General features: G+C 40.0%; 1 protein-coding gene across 1 annotated transcript in view; it reads left to right on the top strand.

Annotated features, from left to right (window-relative positions):
• LOC140495929 (heat shock factor protein 1-like) overlaps nt 1-21,297 on the top strand; it is a 126,593-nt gene that overhangs the window by 71,619 nt on the left and 33,677 nt on the right. The window contains exon 13 of the mRNA XM_072595241.1: nt 19,607-19,770. Coding sequence (XP_072451342.1) covers nt 19,607-19,770 — 164 coding nt within the window. The remainder of the gene's footprint in view (nt 1-19,606; nt 19,771-21,297) is intronic.

The following is a 21,297-nucleotide window of genomic DNA, read 5'->3' as shown; positions in this document are numbered from 1 at the left end:
AGAGGATCAAATATGAAGGTAAGCTAGCCAATAATATTAGAAATGATAGTAAAAGTTTCTTTCAATACATAAGAAACAAACGAGAGGCAAAAGTATACATTGGGCCACTTCAAACTGATGCTGGAAAGCTAGTGATGGGAGGTAAGGAAATAGCTGAAGAAATTAATAAGTACTTTGTGTCAGTCTTCAAAGTGGAAGACATGAGTAATATCCCAACAGTTAAGAAGAGTGAGGTGGCAGAGCTGAGTATGGTAGCCATTACAAAAGAGAAAGTGCAAGAAAAGCTAAAAAGTCTAAAAATCAATAAATTTCCTGGTCTTGATGGGCTATATCCTAGATTTCTGAGAGAGGTGAGAGAGCGGAGGCACTGACTGTGATCTTTCAAAAATCACTGGAGTCAGGGAAAGTCCCTGACGATTGGAAGACCGCTGTTGTAACCCCCTTGTTCAAGAAAGGATCAAGACAAAAGATGTAAAATTATTGGCCGATTAGTCTAATCTCAGTAGTAGGTAAAATTCTAGAATCCATGGTTAAGGATGAGATTTCTAAATTCTTGGAATACAGGGTCAGATTAGAACAAGTCAACATGGATTTAATAAGGGGAGGCTGTGCCTGACAAACCTGTTAGAATTCTTTGAAGCGGTAACAAGTAGGTTGGACCAGGGAAACCCAGTGGATGTGGTCTATCTAGACTTCCAAAGGCTTTTGATAAGGTGCCTCACGGGAGGCTTCTGAGTAAGGTGAGGGCCCAAGGTGTTCAAGGTGAGCTACTGGCATGGATTGGGGATTGGCTGCCTGACAGAAGGCAGAGAGTTGGGATAAAAGGTTCTTTTTTGGAATGGCAGCTGGTGACAAGTGGGGTCCCACAGGGTTCAGTGTTGGGGCTGCAGCTGTTCACTTTATATATTAATGATCTGGATGAAGGGACAGGGGACATTCTAGCGAACTTCGCCAATGATACGAAGTTAGGCGGACAGGCAGGTAGTTCTGAGGAAGTGGGGAGGCTGCAGAAAAATTTAGACAGTTTGGGAGAGTGGTCCAGGAAATGGCTGATGAAATTCAACATGAGCAAATGCAAGATCTTGCACTTTGGAGAAACGAATACAGACATGCACTATTTTTTAAACAGTGAGAAAATTCATAAAGCCGAAGTACAAAGGGATCTGGGAATGCTAGTCCAGGATTGTCTGAAGGTTAGTTTGCAAGTTGAGTCCATGATTAGGAAAGCAAATGTAATAATGTCATTTATCTCAAGAGGGTTGGAATATAAAAGCAGTGATATGCTTCTGAGTCTTTATAAAGCTCTAGTTGGGCCCCATTTAGAATACTGTGTCCAATTTTAGGCCCCACACCTCAGGAAGGATATATTGGCGCTGGAGTGTGTCCAGCGGAGATTCACACGGATGATTCCTGAAATGGTAGACCTAAAGTATGATGATCAGCTGAGGATCCTGGGATTGTATTCATTAGAGTTTAGAAGGTTGAGGGGAAATCTAATAGAAACTTACAAGATAATGCATGGCTTAGAAAGGGTGGATGCTGGGAGGTTGTTTCCGTTAGGTGGGGAGACTAGGACCCATGGGCACAGCCTTAAAATTAGAGGGCATCAGTTTAGAACAGAAAAAGGAGACATTTCTTCAGCCAGAGAGTGGTGGGCCTGTGGAATTCATTGCCGCAGAGCGCAGTGGAGGCCAGGATGTTCGATGTCTTCAAGGCAGAGATGATAAATTCTTAATCTCGCAAAGAATTAAGGGCTACAGGGAGAGTGCGGGTAAGCAGAATTGAAACACCCATCAGCCATGATTAAATGGCAGAGTGGATTCGATAGGCTGAATGGCCTGCTTCCACTCCTACGTCTTCTGGTATTATGTTCTTAAATACTTCAATAATAATAATAAGGACTATGACCTCCCTTTAATCAAATGCTATTTCTGATTATTCCATGATTTTCTGTATAATTTTCTCATTTCACATCTCTCCAGATGGTTCCATAAATCCAGTTGGAATCTCGGTGGTGAACTTTCTTCTTCAATAAGCTCAGAGGCTTGTGTGTTTGCTAGATTTTTGACCATGCTAAACCTGATCTTGTCCTCGTCAGGTGTCCAAATGCGTGCAACACTTAGGAAGACTCAATGGGTAGCAAGTAGGAGGGGCATTCGTAGCAGGAAATTATAATAATAACAAATTGATTATGTGTGGAACTGGAAGTCAAACCCCAGCATTCAAATTCAAATAATTTAACTAATTCAGAACAATAGAGGACTATCAGTTATGGTGATTGTGAAGTTGCTCCTTTGCTGTAATTTGGTTTTGCATTTGGTTCACTACTGAGCTTTAGGAAAAGAAATCTTCTGTGGTTTTAAACTGATAGCAGTATGTCTGATTCTTAACTGCCCACTCAAATATCCTAGCAAGCACTTTTTTGTATCTAACCACTATGAAAGTGCCTAGTAAAATAATACAAGTTTAATCACCTGACTTTGACTTAAGCATTTGACACAGTAAAGGCACTCTTTGCCCATTAGAAACTAAAGTCCTCTCCTTAATAACTGAGGACTTTATGTCTCAATTCAGCGAGCTACCACAAAGTCTAACCAAGCAAGAACCTATTGTAGTCATACTCACCAAATCATTGAGGCAGCTTAAGTACTTGTATTTTGAAGCCTTGTTAGCTTTACCCTTTATCATTAAGATGATTTAAACACTGTCTAATTCATCAAAATTATTGCCATTCCACTGGCCTTACTGTACCAGAAGTATATTTTTAAAAATCCATCTATGTACAATAGAACAATAGTCCTTCTAATACAGTTGGAGTGGGGAACTCAAGTCCATATCACTGACTTCCATCTTTTCCATCAGCAGGGAAGTGGCCATTGTATATGATCTTTGGAACAAACAGTCCTAATTAACTGAATGTCTTTCCTTATTTCGTGCTTTGGGTCTTCTAGAGATTTTGCATTACATTTAGCCTATAGTAAAACAGTCCATGACCTGCTTCTCTATTCCATGGTAGACAGCTGTATTGAAAGCTATGACACTGACATATAAGGATGGGAAGGTGGTCCTAGTTATGGTTTCCAGAATGTGCTTGTTAATCCATCTTAAATAAGGAAGAGCTGTAGTGTTACTATTGGCCTAAGCACTTGTACGGCAGGGTTCTCAGGCCTAATTGTTATTTGGCCATTGCTCCTAGAAGGAGTTCATGTTGGATAAGAATGGGATTGGGTGTGACCAAGAGTAGCAATGAAGGATACTCTCAATCAGAAACCTATTATTATCTCAGCACTGTAGACTTTAGTTCGTGCATACTTTTAGACAAGTCTATTCGTATTTGTTAGACAGCACAGAGCAAATACTTAGAATTTCAGTCCATATAATTGTGAAGTTTAATACTAATGGAAGCAAAAATAAAATATGGAAATGTATCATGTGTTTGACTGAAACCTAGACACAAATATGATTGGATGTCTACAATTCACAACTGATAACGTGAAAATGTACACACCCTGGAAAATAAAAGCATATGTTTGTCATGGAGATCAACGCACGATAAATGACTGAACCACCCTTGTTAGCACAAACGGCTGCAGTACAGATTGAGAAGGACAAGCAACGAGATAGATTTTATTCTGTGCTGTTTTATGGTTCTAATTAATGCAAGCATGTTGACACTCAGATTCCGATTGTTAATGACTTTAATTGCATTTTCAGGTACGTGAAGAAAATTGACTTATTTTGCATCTTAGTTTGAATAGTGGATAGTATCAAATTTGCCCACCTGGGAATGTGTGTGGTTTGGCTATTTTTCATGTGAGCAGTCAGGTAAGGTTCTTATTCAGGTTAATCATGTAACATGTTTCAATGAATGCAATAGGATCCCTATCAGGTTGTGCAATTTTCATGATTTCTGATTGTCATTATTTCTGATCTCCTGACTATTGTTAGATCTCAAGCATGATTAGTAAAGTAAAATACAGGATATTTAATGTTTATCAATTTTCTTTGAAATATGAGTTTGTTGTATCTAATTTCTCTGGTTAAATCTCAGTTATTCTGGTCTTATGAGGTAAAGCGTTAACAGTGATTTTCACTTTAACAGTAGTACTTAGCTCTGCTTTTTTGTGATGATTATCTTTTTGATTCTTTTTCATATTATGGATACAGTGCTGTCTTGCTGTACCAAGGACACCTTGGGTACAATTGTCTTATTTTGGTGGAACTCTTTTTAAATTATTCAAGCTATTTGAAGTTGTGCTTTGAGTCAGTGCTGGACATTAAGCAGAAATAATCAAAACATCTACTTAACACTGAGGCATTTATCACTATATTGATCTCTTTCTACATCATGACCCTTAGCCTTTCACATAAGACCCTCAACAAAAATAAATTAGTACTTCAGTGGTTGGAAATTGTTGCTAAGAGTAGTTAAACAGCTAAATAGATGTGGAATTATTTTAGAGAGGTAGACATTTCCAATCTGTTGTTCTTTAAGGGTTTTTAGTTAATCATCTGTAGTCTTCATAATCATGTCCTGCTTTATTTTAGTACTTTTGGTTTAAAAAAACTTCTGTTTATAGATTGCTGATATAATGATAACATTTTCTTCTGAAAATCCGAGGATGCTGCCTGACCTGCTGTGCTTTTCCAGCACCACTCTAATCTAGACTCTGGTTTGCAGCATCTGCTGTCCTTGTTTTTATCTAGGTGATGCTACTCTTAACCAGTTGTTAGGTCAGATCAGTGGTACCAGTTACAGCTCCTGAACTTCTATCATTTCATTTGTGGTCCACCTCCCCTCCTATATAGCATGTTAAACACAGCAACCTGCCAAGTAAGAAGATTTTGCTGAAAACATATATACAAATCTTTTAACCTTTTCAACCATTTCAGCAACTGACCCCCAGTTCAGACACTTCTATTGAACAGTACACCAACGTTAAGAAACAACAAAGATTTTTTTGTCTCTCTATCACCAAACATGTTTCCATCTGATATTTTAATTATGAATTTATTTGAAAAAATAGTATAACTATATTGTAACTATGTTTGAAGACTGCAATGTGATTTGTATCGGTATTCTGTTGATCTGACTGTAATGTTTATCCTTTTAACAATGTCTTATTTCTAACTTACACTATGAATCACTGTAAGGTAATGCAATTTTTATCTTCTTTATTCCTCTTGTTGTATTTAAGATTTGTACATAGGTGCTTTGTACCTAAGATGGCGCCATGACAGGCAACGCTGTAAATTTTTCACTGTACTCTTGTACTTCTGTACTTGACTATGCATGACAATAAAACATAAGTCTAAAATATAATTCTAGATGAAAGAGAGAATTAGGTACATCAGTTATCTGAATTTTGTTTTAGACCATAATGGTTAAGCAAATACCCAAAATGTAAAGGGTGGGTCCAGAACTTAGAAATTTGGCACAGATATGATGAAGGTTCTATTGGAAGGAGTATCATACAGTCTTTCTGACCTTCCGTGGAGCTGATGTTTCTTTCCACAGAATACCATCACTTTGAGATTCTGGGAAAGAATGAGCAGGAGAGAGTAAAAGGCTATATTATCTCGTAAATTTGAAGCAGTAAATGGACAATGTACAGAGTATGAAGAATAGATAAATGGCCTGTCTCTATACCAAGGTAGTTATTGATCCAATTATCAGTCAATAAGAGATTACGTTGTTTATAAAAGAAGCAAAATTTTAAAAAGGGAAAAGCGAGAAAAGAAAATGCAGTAAAAACAAACAAAAATAAAAATGCTGCCAAATGTGAAGAAATTTGGTAAGTTGGGTCAGTATAAGTCAAGTGTTAATGATTCTCAATATAAGGGTGACATCATGACAAAGGAACATGCATACATGGATTTTTATATCTCCGCTGAAACAACTGCATCATAATATACATTTACCAGAGGGTCTCCGATAAATGTATATGATGTATAAAAGGGTATACTGTTTTACATAATGTAACATACAGCATATTATGAAGTCAACTATTTTGCAATTATTGTATTTGTTAAATTAACTTTTTCTTCCATAAAATTTAGCTACGACAACAGATGTGCTTGGGGTTTGAATTTATGTCCAGAGATCAAGTATTTTGATTATTATATTTGATTCAATTTTTTTAACCTTTTCTAAAATTTAGGATACAGAGGTAGATGATGCAGTTGACCAGAGCAATGTGGACATGAAAAGAAACAATTGTGTTTTCAGGTAGTGATTGGAGATGTAACTTGAATCTGAGAGAGGATAATGTCATATGGTTGAGGAGCAGAACATTTTGAAATTAGGGAGTAATAGATAACATTTTGGGATTCCGAATGGGGCAGGAACAGGAGCAGGTTGCTGGGATGTGGACAGACCATCTTATGGATCATAAGGCCATAAGGAATAGGAGGAGAATTAGGCTATTCGGCCCATTGGTATTTTCTTAATCATTATGGTTTAAAACAAACTTCATATAACTGATGTACCTAGTTTTCTCTTTCATCTGGAAGTACATTTTAGAATTAGGTTTCATTGTCACACGTACTCAAGTACAGAAGTACAAGAGTACAGTGAAAAGTTTACAGTGTTGCCTCTCATGGCGCCATCTTAGACACAAAGCACCTATGTACAAATCCATCATGGGCTGATATGTTTCTCAACCCCATTCTCCTGCCTTTTTCCCTTAACCCTTGATCTCCTTACTAATCAAGAACCTATCTACCGCTGTCTTAAACCACGTTCAATGACTTGGCCTCCACAGCCCTCTGCGACAATGTGTTCCACAAATTCACTACTCGCTGGCTAAAAACTTCCTCCTCATCTCAGTTCCAAGGGGTCAGCTCTTCACTCTGAGACTGGGCCCTTGGTTCCCAGACTTTCCTACTGTTGAAGTGTCTTCTCCACATCCACCCCATCCAGGCCACATAGTATTCTGAAATTTTCAATGGGAATCACCCTCATCCTTTTAGACTCCGTTAAGTACTGACCCAGAGTCTTCAACTGCTCCTTGAATGACAAGCCCTTCATTCTGGGATCATTCTTGTAAACCTCCTCTGGACCCCCTCCAATGCCAGCACATCCTTCCTTAAGTACAGGAATTCCAACTGTGGTCTGACCAGAACCTAATGCAGCCTCTGCAGTACGTTCCTGTTCTTGTATTCTAGAAGTCATGCTGACCTCTGCTCTAGAATTCCTGATCTGCAGTAAATCCCAGTCCTGTACCACCTCTCAGATCTCTGGTCTGCACTGCCTCCCTGTTAATCAGCATCTTGAGTTTAACATTCTGATCTCTGCTTAAATAATTCCATGGCCTTAATCCTCTCCAATTTTGTAATCTTCTTCACCCCTTCACTACTGGCCTGTTGAGCAATCCCATTTTTAACATACGATTTTTAGTGGCTGTGCCTTCAGCTGTCAAGATCCTAAGCTCTGGAATATCTCACAAATTTTTCTGTTTCTTTCTTCCAGTCTCTCTAACCTGCACAAACTGATAAAGGTCAAGAGACCCTGCCCAATCCCCACTTCCCCACCTCTTTACCAACCTCTTTTCTTTGAAACTGTCCTCTTTGATTAAGTTTTATGTCATCTGCCCTAATATCATCTCAAATGGTTGGTGTTAAATTTTGTTTGATAATGCATCTGTGAAACACATTGGAACAGTATAATATGATAAAGGCACTATCTAAATGCAAGTTGTTGTTGTACAGAGTTCTTTACTGGGAAACCTAACTTGGAGAATTGAACATTGAGATATACATGCATTGTAAAAGTCACCATAGCCCTATACAGCTTCACTCTCATTAGAAAGAAATGATTGGTGGTGGTTTTAATCTGAGATTCACCTTGGTTCATGCAAGGAGAGAGGTTGTGAAGGAAATTCTTCATGGTAACCTTAGCCGATGCAGGAATTGAATCCACTTCTGTTGATGTCACTGTGCATCGCAAACTGCTGCAGGGAGTGGCAGGGGAAGAAGAAAGTTTTAGCTGTTTGATCCTGTACAAGAACAAGATAGGACCGGTATGAACTGTGGGCTGTGGAGATGTGATGGCAGCAACCGGTCTGGAGTAGGGTGGTCGATGCCAGTTGCTAGGAGAAGAGACAGGATGTGAGAATGGAGACAGCAGCTAAGTGGCAGCTGCCAACAAGTATGGGGAAAGTCCGTGGGATTTGGGTTGAGTAAGTGACTTGAATCCCTATAGGGCAGTGTTTAAACTAGCAGATTAGAGACACAAACTGGTAGCTGGTATGTCTGATCCTGAAATGATTCATGTGGAAAAAATGAGCCAAACAGAAGTCTGTACAAGTAATGGCTTGAAATAGCAAAGCCAAGCATTACAGACAGATTGGTGTGATGAAAATAGAGCAACTGAAATAGAATAATGAGAAAAAGCATTCCAGAAATAGTATGCTGGAAATAGCATGACAGTAAAAGTGTTGCAGTAAAGTATTTCAGAAAGGAAATGTTTTCAGGACCTGTACAACTGAAGTCCAGGTAAACATGGATAACTGAGGCTTGAAGTTCCAAGATTCTGAGCAAAATTCTGAAATGTTCTTATCTTGTTCTTGGACTAATTTGGAAAGTCTGTTGGATCTTCCAGCAATTAGGTAGCTCACTGGCTGCTGGCCAACTCTCCACCAAAATTAGAACTCAGGAGTTTCTCGCTGCCAAGAGTTGCTGGCCAATCAGAAGCCAGCAACTCCAGAACATGGCAGTGCTACAATGGAGGCCATGTACATTAATTCCACCCTCCAACGCCAACCCTGGACTCCCAGGGTGGAACATTGACCAGGGGAAAGGTGTGTTATTTGGGAAATGGCAAGATCTTGGAGGGTGGGGTATGTGAGGAGAGAGAGGCATGAGTAGATGGAACAAAGCGCAGTAGTCTGGTCTTGGTGGACATCAGCTGTCATAGGTCCAGTCGCTCTAACCTGCACAAACTGATGAAGATCAAGAGAGTCTGCCCAATCCCCACTTCCCCACCTTTTTACCAACCCCTCCATATCCACAACCCCCTCCCCAAAACCAAACTGCCAGCAAGCCAGCACTGGTTAACCAGTCATGCAGGTCAATTCTTGCTCATCCTGCCTGGAGTTGAAGTATTTGCAGCCCAGATGGGAAGAAATTCTTAAGTGGTGATTAATCAATGATCATTAGTTGACCACTTAACATTCTCCGTTGGTGGGAAGTTAGGGCTTGGTATTTTTCATTCCGATCTTCACTTGGGCAAAGATGGGAGATTGGCAGGTTTATTGTGTGCCACCATGTGCCTAACTAAGTTCCCCTTCTGCCTCAGGGCCTGGAAGATTTCATCCTATATCTCATTCTTTTACCTTAAAATATCTAAAACCTTTTATCCTTTATATTTACCATATAGGAAGAGGGAAAAGCCACAAAACCAATGACACAGAGCAACGTTCTGTAGCTTTCACATGCATTACACTATGTGGGAATGTTTTGAAGGGTACCCAGTGACTCTTTCCTGATGTCACACCTTAATTTGCTGAAGCTCTGTCGGTCTTGCACCCAGACATGAAATGCTGTGGTCGGAGCTTACGATGCAAGGCAGTGTTTAGGTTACTCTGACGCCCACAAGTGCAAATAAGATACTCATTTCCGAGCACATGAACAAAGGCACAGTTACTGCTGAATGCTAAAATGTTTGATACTTTGTAACATATTCAGTCCATGGATTAATTATTAATAAAGAGTAGCCACACCTGCCAAGTTTTTAAATCATTTTCACACATCATATGATTGAAAAGAAATGGAAACTCAATTTATTACAAACTGACAGTATTGAAAACGTTTTAGAAACTATTTATTATTTTGTGCAATAAATGTATGTTTCTTTATTAAAAGTACATTGGAAGCCTCTAATGAATTTGTTCAGGGACTGATGACTATAATAATAAAATAGCAAAAAAAACTTATGATCTGTTAAGCTAGGTTTCACTCTGGGATTGTGTTTATCCAGTGTTACCATCAGCTGGGATCATTACAACAGCAGACCAATCAGATATTAAACAATAAACTTCACATAAATTACAGATGCTTCTAAAACAAAGTTAAAAATAACAATTTGTATCATCGATAGCCATAGATGATTTGTATCAACGGTGAGGTGTTGGAAGACTGGAGGTTGGCTAATGTGGTGCCACCGTTTAAGAAAGGTGGTAAGGACAAGCCAGGGAACTATAGAGCAGTGAGCCTGACCTCAGTGGTGGGCAAGTTGTTGGAGGGATTCTGAAGGACAAAATTTACATATATTTAGAAAGGCAAGGACTGATTATGGATAATCAACATGGCTTTGTGCATGCAAAATTATGTCACACTAATTTGACTGAGTGTTTTGAAGAAGTAACAAAGGAGATTGATGAAGGCAGAGCGGTGGACGTCATTAGATTACTTATAGTGTGGAAACAGGCCCTTCGGCCCGACAAGTCCACACTGACCCTCCGAAGAGCAACCCACCCAGATCCATTCCCCTACACCTAAAACTATGGGCAATTTAGAATAGCCAATTCACCTGACCTGCACATTTTTGGACTGTGGGAGGAAACCCACACAGACATGGGAGAACGTGCAAACTCCACACAGACAGTTACCTGAGGCGGGAATTGAACCCAGTCACTGGCGATGTAAGGCAGCAGTGCGAGCCACTGTGCCATAGTGCCACCCATCTATATGGGCATTCTATTAGGCATCCATATGTAGACTGGTTAACAAAGTTAGATCACATGGAATACAGGAAGAACCAGCTATTTGGATACAGGACTGGCTTGAAAGTAGGAGTCAGAATGTGGTGGTGGAAGGTTGCTTTTCAGACTGGAAGCCTGTCAACCAGTGGTGTACCACAAGGATCGTTTCTGGGTCCACTGCTTTTTGTCATTTATATAAATGATTTCAATGTGAACATAGGAGCATGTTTAGTAATTTTGCAGATGACATCAAAATTGGAGGTGCAGTGGACAGCAAAGAAGGTTACTTCAAGAGTACAATGACACCCTGATCAATTGAGCCAATGGGCCAAGGAGTGACAGATGGAGTTTAATTCAGATTAATGTGAGGTGCTGCATTTTGAAAAGGCAAATCAGGATAGGACTTATACACTTAATAGTAAGGTCCTGGGCAGTGTTGCTGAACACTTGGAGTGCAGATTCGTAGTTCCTTGAAAGTGGAGTGGTAGGTAGTTAGGATTGTGAAGATGGTGTTTGGCATGCTTGCCTTTATTGGTCAGTGTATTGAGTGGAGGAGTTGGGAGGCCATGTTACAGCTGTACAGGACATTGGTTAGACCACTTTTTAAATACTGCATTCAATTCTGGTCTCTCTGCTATAGGAAGGATGTTGTGAAACTTGAAAGTGTTCAGAAAAGATTTATGAGAATGTTGCCAAGGTTGGAGGGTTTGAGCTACAGGGAGAGGCTGAAGAAGCTGGGTCTATTTTCCCTGAAGGGTCGGAGGCTGAGGGGTGACCTTGTAGAGGTTTATCAGATTATGAGGAGCATGGTTAGGGTGAATAGTCAAGGTCTTTTCCCTGCAGTAGAGGAGTTGGAAACTAGAGAGCATAGGTTTAAGGTGAGGGGGAAAGATTTAAAAGGGACCTAAAGGGCAACTTTTTCACACAGAAAGTGATGTGTGTATAGAATGAGCTGCCAGAGGAAGTGGTGGAGGCTAGTACAATTACAACATTTAAAAGGCATTTGGATTATTTTATATATAGGAAGGGTTTAGAGGGATTTGGCACAAATGCTGGCAAATGGGACTAGATTTATATAGGATATCTAGTCGCACGGACAAGTTGGACCAAAGTTCTACCATGCAGAACCTTATTGTATGCCTTATAGAATGTCCATATAGATCACATCCATCACTCTGCCTTCATCAATCCTCTTTGTTACTTCTTCAAAAAACTCAATCAAGTTAGTGAAACATAATTTCCCAGGCACAAAACCATGCTAAATATCCCTAACCAGTCTTTGCTTTTCCAAATACATGTAAATCCTGTCCTTCCATGCTATACAGCTCTATGACTATGACTCTATTTTGTTACTCTGCCTTGTGGTGCCTTTCAAAGCTACTTTCCTTTGACGATATCAAGCTCTGTGGAATGGGAATTCTGAATAAGTATCGCATATTGTTGGATATATTGTATAAATATTAGTTGTATATTAGAGCTAGGAACTAATGTGTATGTATCGGCGTTTTAGGGAACATTTCACAGCTGATAAGCATAAAAGAACAGAAATGTAGGAACTGATTTCATATAATTGTCCAGAGCTTCTGCATGTCTTTCTCCCTTCTAACCTTCTAACCTGCTGATCTTCTAATGTTTCTGTTGCATGCAGTAATCTTGTTGATTTTCTCTTGTCTTAACTAAAGGTTAGTTGTCTAGATAGTTTCTTCCTCGCATGGAGCCTGTAAGAATTAAAGCAGATGGAATTCTCACTTCTCTAAATATGATATGTGAATATTCAAACATCACAGAACTCAGATCAACCTATAATGATGGCAGTGTTTTTCTGTGAGTAAGCCAGTAGCACTTACTGATACGAAAAACTCAACTCATGTCAGTGGCAGAAGACTGAACAAATCTTGCAAAATAACACAAAATGTCGACCAGCAGAGCGACATGCGCATAGCAAATCCAGAATGGATCGGGTAGCTGATGATCCAGTGGAGGCATTTGAGAAACTTAAGCAAAAATGCAAGTTGTCTTTCAGCAGACATTTATAATAAAGTGAGAACTAGCTAATGTCCTTTTGTAGGCAGGAGATCTAGGATTGCATTTGTTTGACAACTGGAAATGGACAACAAAAACCCAGATGTCATTTATGAAAGATTCAACACCCATTTCCAAATCAAACAAAATAAAATCTCTGGCATTATTGGTCTGAATAATGAGGTTTCAAGTAAGGTATAAGTGAAATAGCAGTTAACTTTGTAACGAGACTGAAAAACGGAACTTGCATGTGTTAGTTTAAGGACAGAGGTGAAAAGCTAATAGTTCAACTAATTGGGGTTCCATGCAATATGAATTACAGAAAACATTGATTGGAGAGTACAAACTCACAATATACACAGTGCTGAGTACACAAAGCAATTAGCAGACAGATGAACTATCACACTATCCAGACAACCAATCTTTCCTAAGCCAAGGAGAATTGCAACAAAAACATTAGAAGATTAGAAAGGGACAAGACATGCAGGAACTCTGGGTAGTGACAAGAAATCACAATCAGAAGGAAGTGTCCTGCATCTGGATTAATTAGTAGAGTTTGTGAGAAGTCCAGTTATTGGGAAAAGATGTTCAGAACAAAGCAACGTGATGGTCAATGAGCTTCCTTAGCCAGAACACCAGGAGAAATGGATAGGAAAATATTCTGGAAGATGCTGGTAGCATTGAGAATGTGATTGACATAGGAACCACAGAACTGTGTGAAATGTCTGGATGTGACAAATCCCAGAGGAAAGAAATCCACACTAAACATTCATATCAGAAAGAGTGTGAAAAATCAGGGTTCAGTGATAAATCTGAAGGTGAAGATGGACAATGCAATGCAGAGTAACATCATCCAGCTTATACTATATCTGAAGATCTTTTGTGAAAATTTGGAAGACAGCAGTTATTCAAAAGAAACATTCTGAAACTGAACAATATCATATACTAACTGGTACCTGAGAATGGACAGCAAGGAATAACTTACATCAGAGGCTGCACAAAGCAAAAATGTGAACCAAATATTCTACATCAGAAGCATACAGTCCTATTGTCCTCCGGTTGAGTAGTTGTGAAAAGCTACAGGTATGTCAGTGAAGGATGTGGCACTGGGAGTTGTACTCAGAGTGTTTCAGTGACATTGTTAGATGCATTGAACATTTTCAGTATCCCCTGACTATTTACCCAGCTAAACTAAGTGATTCATTCCCCCACATAAAGTGCTAGTGGAGCTAAAAGCAAAGCTTGCAAGAAAGCCTGACAGAAGAAAATCCTGGTGGCTTGCTTTCCGACAGTTCATGTACTTCTGCAAATTGTCATCTGCCACAGATGTAGACAGTAAGATTCAACAAAGGCCAGAGATGTGGAAAGTTAGAGAAAAAAAGAAAACCAAAAACATATAATGAGATTTTTTTTCAAAAGTGGAGAAAACCTTCTGTGAGTTTGCCAGCCAATGGTATGTGGACTGATGGATACAATGAGGAAGAGGGTCAGAGAAGGACAAGTGTTGCTGTTAATATGACATTGTTCATCATGTAGAATGGATGCAAAACCAATTACTGAACAAAAAAAGTTGTCTGAGCTGAGGCAAGTGATCCAAACAAATGGAATCACTTTGGCTTCATAGAGATTTATTCAGAGGAATTTCAATCCAAATGTGACCAAAAAGATAGCCACTGCCAATGGGACAAATGTTGAAGACTTTGAAACCAAATTCATAAAAACACAATAAATCAAGTAAATCAAACATGAGACAAAAATTTTGTCAAATGATTACAGAATCACATAGTTATTCAGTACAGAAGAGCTCTTTGACCTTTTGAGTGTGTACCTCCAAAAATACACAAAATCTACACGAGTCCCACTTTCCAACCTTGAATATTATGACATGATTGTGAGGAAGAAAATGTTTACTGTGAATATGTATGGGCCTACACTTCTTCTTCCCAGCCATAAACGCTCAGCATCAATAGCAAGGTGAGAGTAGTAATCGGAGAAGTGAAAGCTCAGAGGTGGAAGATTTTGATCAGAGAAAAAGGAGGAGCATTTCAACATGCCAACTGACCATTACAGGCAACAGGTGCCAAATCCGCAAGAAGGAAACACAATATTTTGTCATTTAAATGTCAATGGAAGGGTTAGAGAGGAAGTAGTGGAAAAGGATAAAGAACTACATGATTTAATAAACTAACAGCAAGGCCACAAGGAACTGGTCTGGTGCAAGCTTGACCAAGAAAGAAGCCTGCAATATGGCTGGAGTTTTCAATTAAAGTACTGTGTCAAGTGAGATTCATCGTGCCCTGTCCCCCATGGTATTGAGAGTGACTTTTCTCATGCAATTTTCACTCTATATCTCATTACTTAACCAGGCTGTACAGTTTCCTTCTCATGTAACCATTTAGTAGGAGAGGCTGAAGTGCTTGGCATGTCAGGAGTGTCCGGTGTTCTTGCGGCTGGTACCTTATTTTAAGCCCATCGACACATGACCTCAGATGCTGCAAGCCAACTAACTGCTCCTCATACTATGCTGCTGGACCATTATGTCAGAAGAAGGAAAGCTCACACTTTGTTTCAAGGACAGAGACCTGGATGTGCTGGTGAATAGGGTGGTGGAGAGGAGGGACATTACCCAGTTTGATCCATGTAGCTGTCAAAGGAAGCAATTCCACCAAACTCAACCAGCCTAGACCCAAAGAAAGGCCCAGATCAGTGCAGTGTCCCAGCTTAAAAGGAATGCTCAGAAGAAGGTCTGAAATCTTTTGTACTCTGCCACCATCTTCTCTCTGCTATCTCAAACTCCCAAAGCCCCTGTTCCCTCTAACTCTGCCATAACACATACCTCTCACCAAGGATCATGGATGAGAACTGCAACTAGTGCAGCAACTCAACAGCTTTCACCCACATCATTTCCCACATTATTAATCCTTCCTGCCATCTGCACTATCCACTTACATATTGGCAATTGCTTTGCATCTCTCTTGTTCGTGCAAAACCACTAACATACACAATCCCTTCCTCTTTCTCACTGTAGAAAAACCTTGACCCACAACCAGCGCAGAGACTTGCAGTTTGATGAAATCTCTCTCTAGGTTAGACCCAGGAGCACATCTGGTGAGCACATCACTGACATATCTCCACAAATGGTCATGGTAGAAATACCCCAGCAGTCTGGTGCCTGTGGGACTGCTGGAAACTGGGCACTGCTCATCCTGAGGCATAGGGCGATCCCATGGTTTCAACTGGTAATGACTTTGTCAAAATGCACAGGCAGACAGAGGAAGAGCAGGCAGGTTTATCAGAGACAATCAGTAAACTTAGGAGTCAAGGTATGGCTGTAGCATGTGGCACCTGGAGAAGCTGGCAACTGCCATGAAGGCCTAGGTCCAGCACATTCCCAGAGCCATGTCATACAACCACGGTAGGGGGATCGAGACTGCTGTAGGATCACTGAACCTTTGCCCCCATCCTTATTCCCCCTTATCATCCAAGAAAGACAGTATTGCATATAGGCACATGTTAGCAAGTACTCAGAGTTCAAGGCAAGAGGAAATCAGCTCCACATTCTTATACAATCTATGAGATATGAAATGTCTAGGTGACTTTCTTAAGGTAACCAATGATTGCTTCTATTTCCCAGAGATGACTGTGATCAATTTGTACTGACCAATGACATACTCATGTTTGCTTCCACCCAGGAATTTTGCATGCAGGAGTCCATGATAACAGATGTATTTAACCTCTAAGATGTAGAAGTGCAATGAATGTAATTGCCAGTTGCCAGGCCTGACATCACTGACAAGTAGAGTCCACATCCCCAAACAAGAAGAAACACTTCAGCCTACTCTCTGCCTGCTGGCAGCCAGTTTTCATTTTCATTGCATAGCTGCGATTCAGAAGAGGATGGAAGTCAATGCAGATTGAGCTCCACAGACTTGCAGGCTGAGCCTGTTAATTTAGATGAACTGGCCAAACTTTCATGTTCCTTTCTTCCTTGCACTCCATGCGGACCCAATCAGTTCTGGGTTTTCACACATTCCAACCTTACTCTTTCATTTATGTCTTCATCTCCTGAGCCCTGGGTGACAGGTTAGCCAGGCCAACCATGTGATGCAATATCTGCATTAAAGCCATGGTGCTGACCATCAATGACCAAACATCCTCCTTTCCCCACCCTGTGACAAGTTGCCTGGCTTTCTATCTGCACTAAGAGGCAAGGCAAGACAGAAGTACTCTGTGCTTATACGTTCTGAACGCAAGAAGTCAAGACAAGACAGAGATCCTGTGAGCACCCAAGCAGACCAAACAAAGAGCCCTAAGGTGCAGCTTGCTCCAATACGTAAGATGGGTGCCAGTCCCTTTGTACAAATGGCTTCGTAGAAGCATTACAATACAAGGAGTTGGTGTGCTCCAAATACAGCATTGGAGTTGATAACAATATTATAAGTGTGTCGGAGATGATGATTTGATGAGGCAAGTGTGTGTCTGATGCCAACTACCATGGGCTGAGGGTGCAGTCATTATCCATGGAATGTGCCCTGAGGTGTTGGAGAATGCTGGTCAAGGTGGAGGCCCAGAGCAGCAAGCATAAGCTGGAGTTGCCAGGTAACCTCTGAGACTTTCAGGTGGAAAATTGTCACTGTATAGTTTCTCTCTGTCACAAGTGAAGGGAGAATAGATAATTCTGAGATGTTGATACATGCAAATTGGTTACTCTCTGCACAGTAGTGAGATCCTTATCTCATTGCTCAAACTTTGGTACAAAGTTGGACTTTCTTTATCATTTAGAATTTTGATTTTCCGTTCTTGCCCCAATTTTCCAAGTGACTTACAATAACGTCCGCGTCATTCAGGAGCTAGAAGAATTCCACTTTTAGTCTTTAAAAAATGGTGTGAGGTTCAGTCAATAACAATTGAAACACCGTCATTTTCCTTCTTTCCATTTAAATGATTCATTTTCCATATTTCAGAACCTGACGGCGCACTGGGCAAATTTACTGTCAGTGTGGTATGAGCTAAAGAGGCCAAAATTCCATCTTTGGTCTGTGCCGGGAGTGACTGTAGTGGACTGTGAAATCCACCATTCTGCTGTATTGTCAAATCAATGGCAACTAAATGTCATTAATGAGTGCCATTTTGAGAGTTTCTGAATACTCTCACAGGAGGTTATAAGTGTAATATATTTTAAAAATATTTCTAATAAGTTAAACTTAACTTTCAGGTTGTTAGGCTAACAGGTAGCAAGCTATAGTGATGGCAGCATGCTGGTAAAATCACTGCATTAGTCATCTAGAGACCTAGACTAATGGTCTGGAGGCTTGGGCCAAACCTTACATGGCAGCTGGTGGTACTTAAATTCAATTAATAAAACAGGTCTAATGATGACATGAAATGCTTGTTGTAAAAACCCATCTGGTTTACTGATGTCCTTAGGTAATCTGCCATATTTACCTTGTCTGCTATATTGACCGGTCTGACATATTGACCTTGTTTGCCATTTTTACCTGGTCTGCCATATTTACCTTGTCTGCTATATTGACCGGTCTGCCATATTGACATTGTTTGCCATTTTGACTTTGTCTGGCCTAACTGTGGCACCAGACTAAAGCAATCTAATTGACTCTTAAATGCCCTCTGACATGGCCGAGCAAGACATTCAGTTGCATTTAACTTCTACAAACTCTAAAGAAAAGACTGGTCAATAGGAATTGGGGCAGGATTGGGGGTCAATGACCTATTCATTAGTTGGAATTATATCTTCCACAAAGAAAGATCGTTTTGGTTTTTGGAGTTATTTCAGCTCCAGGGTAGCTCTGCAGATGTTTCTCAGGATAGCATTTTAGGCCGAATCATTTTCAGCTGTTCCATCAATTCTACTTTACCATCATAAGCTCAGACATGCAGATGTTTACCAATGATTGCACAATTCAGCACCATTCACAACTCCTCAGATTCAGATGTAGTCTGCATGTCCAAATGTTACAGGACCTAGACAAAATTCAGGCTGATAAGTATCAAGTAACATCCATACCACACAAGCACTGGGAAATGACCATTTCCAGCAAAAGATAATCTATCCATCACAAGAATAGTTCCATTGTAACCTGGTGAAATCCCACTTCTTGGGTTCAGAATTTACAAAAGGCAGGGAGAGTCCGTCTTCAGAGGCAGAGCCAATAGAAATTAAGAAATAACATTGATTTTCTAAGTTAGAAACTTACCCATAAGATAAGAAAATTCACATAATGCACAATTGCTATTTGGGTTAGAATAATTTATTTTCTTGTCATGGAATCATAGAGATGTACAGCATGGAAACAGACCTTTCGGTCTAGCTCGTCCATGCTGACAAGATATCCTAACCTAATCTAGTCCCACCTGCCAGCACTTGGCCCATATCCCTCTAAACCCTTCCTATTCATATACCCATCCAGAAGTCTTTTAAATTGTACCAGCCTCCACCACTTCCTTGTGTTATCATGGAATATTTTGTAGGAAAAAGTTAGTGTTTGGCATGACTATTGAGGTTCACGGTTTGACAGTTAGATATCCTGTTGTTGCAAATGATCATGACCTGACACTGTTTTTTCCGCAAAAGAACTAGATTCTTGATTTGTTTTCAACCTACTGTGGCAAAATGTTCATCAGTTCCATTGGTAATGTTCAACAGTATTTGTAACTATACCTAAAACAAATGAAGAAAATTAATCTGAAGGATGTACAGTTAATCGACAGGAATATTTTAAATATTTTATGTTTCTGTTGATGAACAGCGTATTGTTTTGCAGTTTATTTTTTCTGTTTTATATGTATTATAATACAATATACAAGACTGTTTGAAAGATGGAGGAGCCAGGCTCTACTGATCATCATTGTTTGTTTCCCAGGCTGTGTGTTTGCTGTTGAAGTGACAGTGAAGTACAATCATTTGAATGCGACTGAAGGAGGAAATGTCACTTTGCAATGTACATACACAACCACGGTGGATAACTTGTCTGAACTTAACATCCAGTGGACTTTCCTTGGAACCACTACCAAGAAGCCCAAACAGGTAATCCATCTCTGTTCATTGGTGCAGAACATCCAGAGCCCTGCTAATGCCAGCATAGATGCAGCAGTGTGGAAGCATGCATTTTCTGCTCCTGATTTCTTTGATAATCCAGCACCATGATGTGCAGGATGGCAGCAGATACTTGTGTCACTGTGGACACAACTTTGAATATCCATGAAAGGATGAGGGCTGGTAACTTTGGGTAAGGTTGTTCATGTTATTAGACAATGTAGGACCAGGAATAGATCATTCAGCCCCTTGAATCTTTCCTGCTATTCAATAAAATAATAGTTGATTTCGCTTACTCCATTTTTCTGCCTTTAATCTATATTCCTTGATGTCCTCTTCCAAAATTAATCCACAATTTTCAGTCTTAAAAATTTAAATTGATCCAGCATCCACAAATTTCTCAAGGACATAATTTCATTTTCTCACAAACTCTTGACTGAAGGAGCAATTCCTGATTTTACTCCTGAATTGCTTACCTTTAATTTTAAGAATGTGCTCCCTCATTCTACGTACCCACCTACAGGAAATAACCTTTCCATACCTGTACAATCAAACATTTCCATCATTTCAATGACATCATTTCAATGAAATCTTCTAAAGTCAGGAGAATATCAAAAACCCATGCAGGGGACTATAAACAAAAGCTGAATTGGTAAGAATAATGTATGATGTGAGATTAGATTACTTACAGTGTGGAAACAGGCCCTTCGGCCCAACAAGTCCACACCGCCCCACCGAAGCACAACCCACCCATACCCCTACATCTACCTCTTACCTAACACTACGGGCAATTTTGCATGGCCAATTCACCTGACCTGCACATCTTTGGACTGTGGGAGGAAACCAGAGCACCCGGAGGAAACCCACGCAGACACGGGGAGAATGTGCAAACTCCACACAGTCAGTCGCCTGAGGCGGGAATTGAACCCGGGTCTCTGGCACTGTGAAGCAGCAGTGCTAACCACTGTGCCACCTTGCCGCCCAAAGATGCGTGATGTTATCCACTTTGGAAGGAAAAATTAAAAAAAAACAGATTTTGTTTTATTGGTGAGAGATAGAGAATTATTGGTGTTCAAAGAAAATCAATTGCCCTTTTTCACAATTCATCTAAAGTTATTTATTTCGAAGAAAGAGGTAATCTCATTAAAAAATATAAAAGTCTAAAGGGACAAAAACAGAGACTGCTAGAGAAGCTCAGTAAGTCTGACAACATCTGTGGAGAGCAAACAGAGTTAACATTTAGATTCCAATGACTCTTCTTCAGAATACCTCAATTCAAATTTCCAGCATCTACCATTCTTTATTTTATAAAATTCTTAAGAGACTTAATAGAGTAGATATTGGGAAGGCTGTTTTCCCTGGCTGGGGATAAAATTAAGGAGATCTAAAAAATATTAAGATAAATAGGTCTCTGGGTCCTGATGGGATCTGTCCCAGAATATTGAAGGAGGCAAGAGAACAAATTGCTGGAGCATTGACTGACATCTTTGTACCCTCTTTGGCCAAAGGTGAGGTCCC

This window comes from Chiloscyllium punctatum, chromosome 25, assembly GCF_047496795.1.
Source record: "Chiloscyllium punctatum isolate Juve2018m chromosome 25, sChiPun1.3, whole genome shotgun sequence".
Lineage (NCBI taxonomy): Eukaryota > Metazoa > Chordata > Chondrichthyes > Orectolobiformes > Hemiscylliidae > Chiloscyllium > Chiloscyllium punctatum.
Note: the sequence above shows the minus strand (reverse complement) of the source record. Positions and strands in the feature narration are given on the sequence as shown.